Genomic DNA, 9,178 nt, shown 5'->3' on the forward strand with positions numbered 1-9,178 from the left:
CTGTCTGAATGGCCCTTCAGCTCGCTGCGACACGTGCCTGTTGCCGTCTCCCACACTCGCACTGTCTTGTCGTAGGATGCTGAGGCGACCAGCTGTCCGTCTGGCGAGAACACCACCGCCGTGACCCAGCCTGAATGGCCCTCCAGCACGCTGCGACACGCGTCCCAGTCTCCTTCTCTGTCCGACAGCATTTCCACCGCTTGTGGGACCTGCTTGACGAACGTCTTCCGGACAATACTCGTCTCTGGTGAGAAGACAAGCGCTGACGAGTAGACCTGCAGGGGTGCCTCCGCTAGCACCGAACAGAACCGCAGCACAAACCGGTTCGCATCGCGAAGGAAGCCCGCACATATATCTGCAGATGTCTGCGGCACAGATTAGTTTAGGATAAGAACGTGTAACTTGCCGAACTCCTTACCACTACTAGCGCCTGCAGTCTTGCCAGCAAGCGCACGCACTGGCTTGTCTCCCCTATCAGGCTCATCGCTTCGAGCCAGTGCAGAAGATGCGTCTGGAGAAAGATGTGCACTGCGTCTCCTTCGGCGATGCTCTGTTGGCTGCGCATGAGGTGCTCGACCCAGTAGCGGCACGCATACTGCAGCTCGGGCGGCAGGCTGCTGGCCACTGTCTCCTCGCCTATCTCGCTTCTCAGCGTCCCGGGCTTCAAGAAACTGCACATGTCCTGTCGAAGGCCACTAGGCCCAGACATAAGCTGCAGGCAGCAGGACGCCAGCTCCTCGTGTGCGCCGCGCTCGTTTACCCAGAATCTGTCGTCGCCGCATCGGTCTTTGCTTAAGAGGAAGTCGCGAAACGAGGGATGGTGCAGGCGTAACGGTTTAGCTGGGATTTCTGGTATATCTAGAATAGCATGTAGGCCTTCTAGAACGTCTTCGACGTCGTCCTCGGAAACCAGGTCTGCAAAAGGAAGCAGTCGACCCAAGGATAGCGCAGAGAGAGGAGAGAGTAAAAGCACTAAACTTCCTAGAATATATCTCGCTCGAAGGCAGTATTCCTCCTTTTCTTCCTCTGTGAGTGTAATTGGCACAGAAGACGTGAGAACAGCGATGTAGATCTTGTTAAGGTGGGCTTCTGGTTCAGAGATTGGCTCACTACTCTGGAGAATAATTTGCAGTCGATCATGCATTACTCTCCTTGTTACTCCTTCTTCGATGAATCGACAGGCAGTTGCTGCCCATATGAACAGACGGCTTGCACTCTGGACTAGCTGTGCGATGACTGTTGCGCCAGGCCAGTCAGTACGAAGACGACGTTTCTGTATAATCAATCGAAACTTATGCTCGAGAAAGAGGCGGATGTCGTTGTTGATGATCAATGGTGATACGCGATGAAGCGCGAAGTTCTGGTGCTCCCTGTGTGGGACTTGGCTGAAGCTGTATTGGATCGGTACTTCTGGTCTGCTTGTCAGAAACACGCGAAGTCGCACACCACCTGCCAACGACGACCGCAGCTCGGCCAGCAGCTGCACGATGATGCAGATGTTGCTGTCGCTGTCGCACTCGTCGAGCGCATCGACGACTACGATGTATGTTTCTGGCCCTGCTTCTGGCTCGTGCAGCTTCGACAGCGGACGGCAGACGAGGTGCTGCCACTGGTCGGGCAGCGACTGGCTGATAATGTCGCTGCGCTCAGCAACAGCATCGCTGATGTGCTGCCGCACAGCTGGCACGCTCTGCGCGAGCTGCACTGCGACGCTCGTCACGAACTTGCCCGCATGCCCAACGTCGCCGCCGCCGCGCGAGAAGAAGAAGCTCGCTGCCAGACGCTGCCTGTCGTGGTACCTGCGCGCCACCGTCCGGGCGATTGTCGACTTGCCCGTGCCCGCCAGCCCGCTCAGCCAGAAGACGCACCGCTCATCTTGGCCATCCGCCCAGCTGTGTATCTCATTGAGGAGGTCGACGCGCGTGTCGGGGAGGCATGCAGGCTCGTGCTGCTTAGTGTACGAGTTGAAGGGCGCATCTTCAGCGTGCGGTAGACGCCCAAGGGTATTGTTGAGTCCTGCTTGAGGTGTCTGCTTAGCGTCCCGCATGTACTTGACAGCTTGACGGCCCACGGGCGGTCCCGCAACGTACCAATGTGGACAGAGCCGTTAATAGTGCGAGCTTGGACGCTGGAGTATGCGTTGCCAACCACTACGTTAGATGTTGTAGAGGCCATGGCATCGCTATAGAAGAGCATGCACCAACGGTGGTGTGTCTACAGTGATAGAGTCTGCGACGATGGTGCGCCGCAGCGCTTGCTTGGTCTCAGCCTACAGCCTGACGACCCCAAGCAGTCACTTGTGAAGGCCACGGCTGGGGCCAAGCACATGCATGCGCCTCATCGTCGACCCGCTCGCCCCGCCAAACTCGCTCATGTTCCGTGCCTAACGTTACCTGGGTACGCAGCGTACCCGACAGACTGCGATCACTTAGCACTACAAAGGGATCTGTGCCTCGCGGTGGACACGGACAATGTCATCCGGCTAAGCAAGTATCCTAAGTTACGAACGTGCGACCAAGTCTTAACTTGAACGGCTAGACCTCACTGCATCCCATTCATGCCAGTCTCAAGACATAACATGGGACGAACTGCTACAGGCAAGTGAAGCAAAGAATGTGCAAACAAGCTTTCAATGCTGCCGCGCAGAAGGACAGCAGGGTCCAGCTGCTGATAGGAGAGGAAACAAAGCGCGAAGCGTCAACAATGAAGGCAATCGCTGTGGTCACGATGACTTTCTTGCCAGCAACCTTTGTTTCTGTGAGTGTTCCGGTCCCTACTCTACCTGTCACACGTTTATGTGTAGCTCATACGACCTGCTGCATGGACGATCTTTGGAACCAATTTCTTCTCGTTTGAGCCACACAGAGACGCTGGACGATCATCCTTTGCTGTGTCCCGTCAGTTCTGGATGTACTGGGCACTTTCTGTTCCGCTGACTGTTGCAACGCTTGCTTTGTGGTTCTGGTGGAGCTGCTGGGCTGAGCACCTATGGCTCTCAAGGTTCAGAGCTGATGCCCTTCGCGCTAAACATATTTCACCGTAAGAATAAATACATTCCGAATGCACACAAAGTGATTTATCGAGTTCTACAAAGGGAAGCTCGAGGGACGAAGTGACGTTCTGATTCTTGTGAGAAGCCGATTGGCGATGTTGACGAGGCTGAAACGCAGCCGAGTGCTGCTGCCTGAACCCTTGTTCGACCGCTTTCAACCGCCGTTGCTCGCGTCCCCCTGCTACCTGTTGAAGTCGTGTCCTAAGCAAAGCTCGTGGGCACTATTCGATTGGTTCTCGGGGATGAGCAGAGGTACAGAAAGTCGTTAGGGGTTGGTTATCACTTAAGCGAAGCTTGGAGTGACAGAGGTTTGACTATCGGTCGGGTTGTAATAACCGTTGTAATAGTCAGGGTAGTCGTCTAGTCAAAGACCGTGGCGACTGGTTGCAATGAGTAGTACAGAGTATACTGTCTGGCTCAAGAGCAGGTGAGATTCCAATAACAAAGTTGATTGACGAGGTTGAACACGATGCCATAAGGGCAGCGTGTCCACTGGCTATATACTTCCTATCGACTACGCTCGTTCACGAGCACTCACTGACGAGCAGTGAGGCTCGGGTAACTTGCTTGTTGACGAACGCGCCTCGTGGCTTAGCTACTCGGGTCGCTCAGTACCGCGGGTGCTAATCGTACTAAGCTTTGCCGACGCGACCTAACAAGAGTGTTGATCATACTAAGCGTTGCCGACGTGATCTAACTGCTCGGGTCGCTTGTGTTGCAGTCCCTCGACTCCTCTCGTATCGTTGCGTGGTCCTGTTCGTTCAGTGTTGTCTTGCGAGTTGCTCCTGGATCGTAACACTACCAACACTTCCTAAAGTGCACTGCTCTTCATACCAAGTAGTTCTCGCAAGAGGCAAGAGCGCACCACAATGACTAGGAGCCATCAGTTCACCATAGGATGGATCTGCCCCCTGCCGCTTGAGAAGGAGGCCGCAAGGCTGGTGCTGGACGAAGAGTACCCGCAAGAGGACGTTCAGCACCAGAACGTATACTACTTATACGGTCGGATCGGACAACACAAGGTCGTCATTGGCGTGCAGAGAAGGATAGGACTTAGCCATGCAGCAATCCTTGCCGAGAAGATGCACGCTGGGTTCCCCAACATCAGGTACTTCCTCCTGGTTGCCAGCTCTCCTCGAGGCAACCATGGCGGGGTGTTGCAGTAATCCGTGTGTAGCTGTCCGGGGCATCTGCGACTATGCAGACTCGCACAAGAACAAGGGTTGGCAGAACTACGCGGCAGCTACGGCGGCAGCGTACGCTAAAGGGCTGTTGTCTAGGATTCCCGCGGTAGACACTACTAGTAGTGCGCCGTCTGCAGAGTGGTCTACACCTCAGCAATCCGCAAACATAACGAACATGACGTTCGGCAATAATGAACCTGGCATACAGGGCAGAGACTTCCACGGCGACGTACATATCGGACGATTTTGAGATGTTTGTAGCGACTTAGCGATAGAAATGATGCCAAAGGTATTTCTGTGTACAATCAGCTAAGAGTTACGGTGCAATTAACGTTACAAGAGCCACAGCGAGGCTGGCGGAGCGAGCGGGTCGACGATCAGGCGCATGCATGTGCTTGGCCCCAGCCGTGGACCTCGTCAGTGACTGCTCAGAGTCGTCAGGCTGCGGCCGTCAGGCTGAGACCAAGCAAGCGCTGCGCCGCAGACACCATCATCGCAGACTCTATGGTGCATGCTCTTCTACAGCCATACCATGGCCTCTACAACATCCAACGTAGCGTTCGGCAACGCATACTCCAGCGTCCAAGCCAACACCATCAACGGCTCTGTCCACATTGGTACGTTGCGGGACCGCCAAGGGCCGTCAAGCTCTCAGGAAGAAGCGGGGCGCTAAGCAGACACCTCAAGCAGGACTCGACAACACACTTGGTCGTCTCCCACTCGCTGAAGACGCGCCCTTCAACTCGTTCGCGAAGCGGCTCGAGTCAACCTGCCTGACCAATACGCGTGTCGACCTCTTGCGCGAGATATACAGTTGGGCGGACAGGACAGATGAGCGGTGCATCTTCTGGCTGAGCGGGCTGGCGGGCACGGGCAAGTCGACCATCGCGCGGACGGTGGCCCGCAGGTACTTTGAAGAGAAGCGTCTGGCAGCGAGCTTCTTCTTCTCGCGCGGCGGCGGCGACGTTGGGCACGCCCGCAAGTTTGTCACGAGCATCGCAGTGCAGCTTGCGCACAGCGTGCCAGCGTTGCAGCAGCACATTAGCGACGCTGTTGCAGCGCGCAGCGACATTGTCGGCCAGTTGCTGCGCGACCAGTGGCAGCACCTTGTACTCTGCCCGCTCTCGAAACTGCACGAGCATCAGTCATATGTCGTGGTTGTCGACGCGCTCGACGAGTGCGAAAATGAGCACGACGTCCGCATGATCGTGCAGCTGCTGGCCGAGGTACGGTCGTCGATGACAGGCGTCCGGCTGCGGGTGTTGCTGACGAGCAGGCCAGAAGTGCCGATCCGGCACGGGTTCGGGCAGATGGCGGATGCGGAGCACAAGGACGTCGTGCTACACAACATCTCGCCGTCGATTGTCGAGCACGACATAGCTATCTTCCTCGAGCACCACCTCAAAATTATCGCAAAGGAATGCTATCAAGCGGACGACTGGCCGGATGTAGAGACCATCGGACTGTTAGTGCAGAGTGCATGCGGTCTGTTCATCTGGGCTGCTACTGCCTGTCGCTTCATCCAAGAAGGCGGACAATTCGTTGCTGACCGACTGCGTGCTGTTCTTAAGGACAGCTCCTCTGCAGACAGCAACTCGCCAAGAGACAGCTCATATAGCGAGGACTCTGGCACAGACGAGCACTTCGAGATCCTGCCCGAACAGCGATTGGACAGCATATACCTTACAGTGCTCAAGAGCCCCGTTCGCAGATACAGGAAACAGGAAAGGAAGAGATGGTGCACGCTGATAAGAGAGACACTCGGGGCCATCGTGCTTCTGCAATCGCCGCTTTCTGCTTCTTCGCTGGCTCGGCTACGCCGCGTTCCTACAGAGGATGTGCATCGAACGCTGTATGAGCTGCACTCGATTGTAGATGTCCCACAAGATCCGAACCGGCCAGTGCGCTTGCACCACCCTTCGTTCCGCGACTTCTTACTCAATAGAAAGAGATGCGGCGACGACAGCTTCTGGGTAGAGGAGAGGAGCACACATGAGAAGCTGGCGTCTCGCTGCCTTGAGCTCATGTTGGCGCCTGGCGGCCTTCGGCAGGACATGTGCGGTCTTTCGAAGCCCGGGATACTGAGTAGCGAGATAGGAGAGGAACTAGTGGCTGACAGCCTGCCGCCCGAGCTGCAGTATGCGTGCCGCTACTGGGTCGAGCACCTTGAGCGCAGCCAGCAGAGAATCGCTGACAGAGACGCAGTGCACATCTTTCTCCAGACGCATCTTCTGCACTGGCTCGAAGCGATGAGCCTGATGGGAGAGACAGGCCAGTGCGTGCGCTTGCTGGCAAGGCTGCAGGCGTTGGTAGCGGTAAGAGTCGGTGCGTGGCAGACGCCATAAGACAGACACTGACTTGCAACGCAGTCGTCTGAAAGCACGTGTGCAGGCTTTTTCCGCGATGCAAATCGATTTGTGCTGCGCTTCTGTTCAATCCTAGCAGAGGCACCCCTGCAGGTATACTCGTCAGCGCTTGTCTTTGCACCAGAGAGGAGCATTGTTCAAAAGACGTTCGTTGATCAGGTCGCTCAGGAAGTGCAGATGCTGTCATGCAGAGATGCAGACTGGGACGAGTGCCGCAGCGTGCTGGAGGGCCATACAGACAATGTCAATGCGGTAGTATTCTCGCCAGACGGACAGCTGGTCGCCTCAGCATCCCACGACAAGACAGTGCGAGTGTGGGAGACGGCAACAGGCACGTGTCGCAGCGAGCTGAAGGGCCATTCAGACACTGTCTGGGCGGTGGTGTTCTCGCCAGACGGACAGCTGGTCGCCTCAGCATCTAGTGACAAGACAGTGCGAGTGTGGGAGACGGCAACAGGCACGTGTCGCAGCGTGCTTGACAGCCCTTCTTCTTACATGGACAAGCTCACGTTCTCGCCAGATGGTAGTGCTCTGCATACCGACCGAGGAGACATTCCGCTGCCTTCAGACCTGAACCCGACGTCGGCTTTGGAGCCAGAAGAGTATGCTTCCCACCTCTCAGTAGAGGCCCAGTGGGTGCTACGCAATACGCAGCGCTTTCTGTGGCTGCCGTTTGAGTATCGCACATACAACACAGCTGTATGCAGGGACATGGTCTGTCTTGGGTGTCCATCTGGGCGTGTGGCTTTGCTCAAGCTAAGATAGGACTGTGTGTAGGGGCGCTGCGGTTGTCCGCAGTAGCATTCTCATGAACGCATCGTACTGCGTAGACAGCACCGCAGACGCAAGCACAGATAACACGGACAGTTGTTACGATTGTAGATGTGTTCAGAGTACATGTAATATTTGTCAGAGCTGCTGGCTGGCTTGCGCATAGTAGATGAATTGTAACATCCAAGGTAGTTAAAGACGCAGTCTGCGCTTTGTCTTGCTCACCGTGACGCTGCAGATGTGTGTGGTGATAAGCATGCGCTTGCGGGTAACGACAGTTAGGCAACTAACTTGCTGCAACTGAGCCGCATGCGCTAACTGAACGCTTATGCCCATCCACATCCGCAGGCGGTGCCATGTAACAAGGTGGGTTATCTAACGCCGTAAGCAGCGCGTGTGTGGCGTAAGGCTGTCTTGCGCTAGCCAGTGTTAGCAGCAGCTTGATCTAGAGGTACCTGCTTGCACGTTAAGGCTGCGTGAAACCTTGCACGACAGCAGCCACCACGCTTGTAGCAACTTCTACGTGGTGTTGCGATGTTAGCAGGTCTTAGTAGAGCTTGTTTATATGTTTTGGGAACAGCGATACTGCCTTGGTGCCGCTGTAGAGGAAGAAGTGTGCTTTGCCGCCAAACAGGTCACTGCAACGTACAGGCATGGAAGACCTCAACGCGGTTCTAATTTTAGGCTGCGAAGGCATCCGCATGTGCAGCACTGTTGATAGTAAATTACTACGTTCAGTTTATAGCGATAAAAGAGATGTGGTGGAAGCAAGACGCGTTCAAGATCGAAGTAGTGGTGGTGGTGTTCGGCGCGGCGGGATGTTCGAATCGCAGGGAGGGACGTTACACATAATTATTCCAGGTACCGAAGTATCGCAGGCGGCACAGTAAGACTCCCAATGTGCGTTTGAGAATTTCGCCGGAGATACGGTCCAAGGGCCAAGATCAGGTGTTGCTGACTTCCATCGTCCAGTCTCTGTTGACTTGCTCGATTGCCGTCATTCATTTGCAAAACGTCTCTTATCAGCATTCCATTCACCTTACAAGGATCTAGTTCCTGAGCCAAACTAATCGTTTCGCATAGAATGGTCATCGATGACCATGCCACCTCAGTAACAATGGGCAAATGAACACTAATGCCTATCACTGCATCCCGCAAATCCACCCCTGCCGCAACTGCTTTGCAATCTCGTAAGATTAAACATCACCATTCTGCCTCTATTAATCTGTTCTACTGCGTAAGTGATTACATAGTTCATGTTCCCTATAGATACAGCTTTGGAAGGAAATATTACATGCTGTTCAGCCTTATATCTTGGTACGTTGACTCGTGAATTAGAAGCTGAGATCAGGTCACGCCTTGCTTGAATACTATCGCAAGAGACAACCTTCACATCGGCATAACAGATAGGAAGTCTGGTAACGAGAGAGTAAGAGCCGAGGTTTTTGGAGATGCTGAGGCTCAGAAGACCACGTTCCGGATTTGTCCGTGATCGAACCTCAATTTCGTTCCGTACTTTTCGAGCTTAGCGTACCTAGCATACCGTAGTTAGTCAGCACATGCACGCCATCACCAGATGCGCCAAATGCATTTTGCACCCCATTTTATCAACCCCAACAGCTCAACAACATGACAGCATTAGAAGAAGCCCTTGCAGAGTGTGATACTTTTGAGACCGAAGAAGATATTCCCTGGACCAAAATAGCTACAAAGCATGGTGTTGTGCGGTCAACCTTGTCGCGCAAGTGGCGCGGGGAGACGCGTTCAGTTCATGAGGCCCATTTGACACAACGAAACCTATTGCC

General features: G+C 54.6%; 6 protein-coding genes across 6 annotated transcripts in view; 5 read left to right on the forward strand and 1 right to left on the reverse strand.

Annotated features, from left to right (window-relative positions):
• Positions 1-2,047, reverse strand: part of BU25DRAFT_348524 (uncharacterized protein) — a gene marked incomplete at both ends in the record, with an annotated part of 3,835 nt that extends 1,788 nt beyond the window's left edge. The window contains 2 exons of the mRNA XM_033703203.1: positions 63-365; positions 419-2,047. Coding sequence (XP_033558309.1) covers positions 63-365; positions 419-2,047 — 1,932 coding nt within the window. The remainder of the gene's footprint in view (positions 1-62; positions 366-418) is intronic.
• Positions 2,048-2,367: 320 nt separating this feature from the next.
• On the forward strand, positions 2,368-3,047 carry BU25DRAFT_413689 (uncharacterized protein). The gene is made up of 2 exons (XM_033707094.1): positions 2,368-2,486; positions 2,539-3,047. Exon 2 carries the CDS (start codon positions 2,614-2,616, stop codon positions 2,854-2,856), a length of 243 nt encoding a protein of 80 aa, XP_033558310.1. The 5' UTR covers positions 2,368-2,486; positions 2,539-2,613; the 3' UTR covers positions 2,857-3,047.
• Positions 3,048-3,757: 710 nt separating this feature from the next.
• BU25DRAFT_413691 (uncharacterized protein) lies at positions 3,758-4,477 on the forward strand. The gene has a single exon (XM_033707095.1). It carries the CDS (start codon positions 3,922-3,924, stop codon positions 4,216-4,218), a length of 297 nt encoding a protein of 98 aa, XP_033558311.1. The 5' UTR covers positions 3,758-3,921; the 3' UTR covers positions 4,219-4,477.
• A 291-nt stretch (positions 4,478-4,768) lies between these two features.
• BU25DRAFT_348543 (uncharacterized protein) lies at positions 4,769-5,060 on the forward strand (the record flags this gene model as incomplete). The annotated part of the gene is made up of 2 exons (XM_033703205.1): positions 4,769-4,857; positions 4,892-5,060. Coding segments are annotated over 2 exons (258 nt in total), but the record flags the coding sequence as incomplete, so codon positions are not given.
• Positions 5,061-5,096: 36 nt separating this feature from the next.
• On the forward strand, positions 5,097-5,336 carry BU25DRAFT_296717 (uncharacterized protein; the record flags this gene model as incomplete). The annotated part of the gene is made up of 1 exon (XM_033701922.1): positions 5,097-5,336. A coding segment is annotated over one exon (240 nt), but the record flags the coding sequence as incomplete, so codon positions are not given.
• Positions 5,337-5,546: 210 nt separating this feature from the next.
• Positions 5,547-7,578, forward strand: BU25DRAFT_399311 (platelet-activating factor acetylhydrolase IB subunit alpha; the record flags this gene model as incomplete). Its single annotated transcript, XM_033704937.1, has 3 exons — positions 5,547-5,798; positions 5,886-6,561; positions 6,679-7,578. 3 exons carry the CDS (start codon positions 5,547-5,549, stop codon positions 7,365-7,367), a joined length of 1,617 nt encoding a protein of 538 aa, XP_033558314.1. The 3' UTR covers positions 7,368-7,578.
• Between the last annotated feature and the right edge of the window lie 1,600 nt (positions 7,579-9,178).

The sequence above is a fragment of the Macroventuria anomochaeta genome (assembly GCF_010093625.1).
Source record: "Macroventuria anomochaeta strain CBS 525.71 unplaced genomic scaffold BU25scaffold_32, whole genome shotgun sequence".
Lineage (NCBI taxonomy): Eukaryota > Fungi > Ascomycota > Dothideomycetes > Pleosporales > Didymellaceae > Macroventuria > Macroventuria anomochaeta.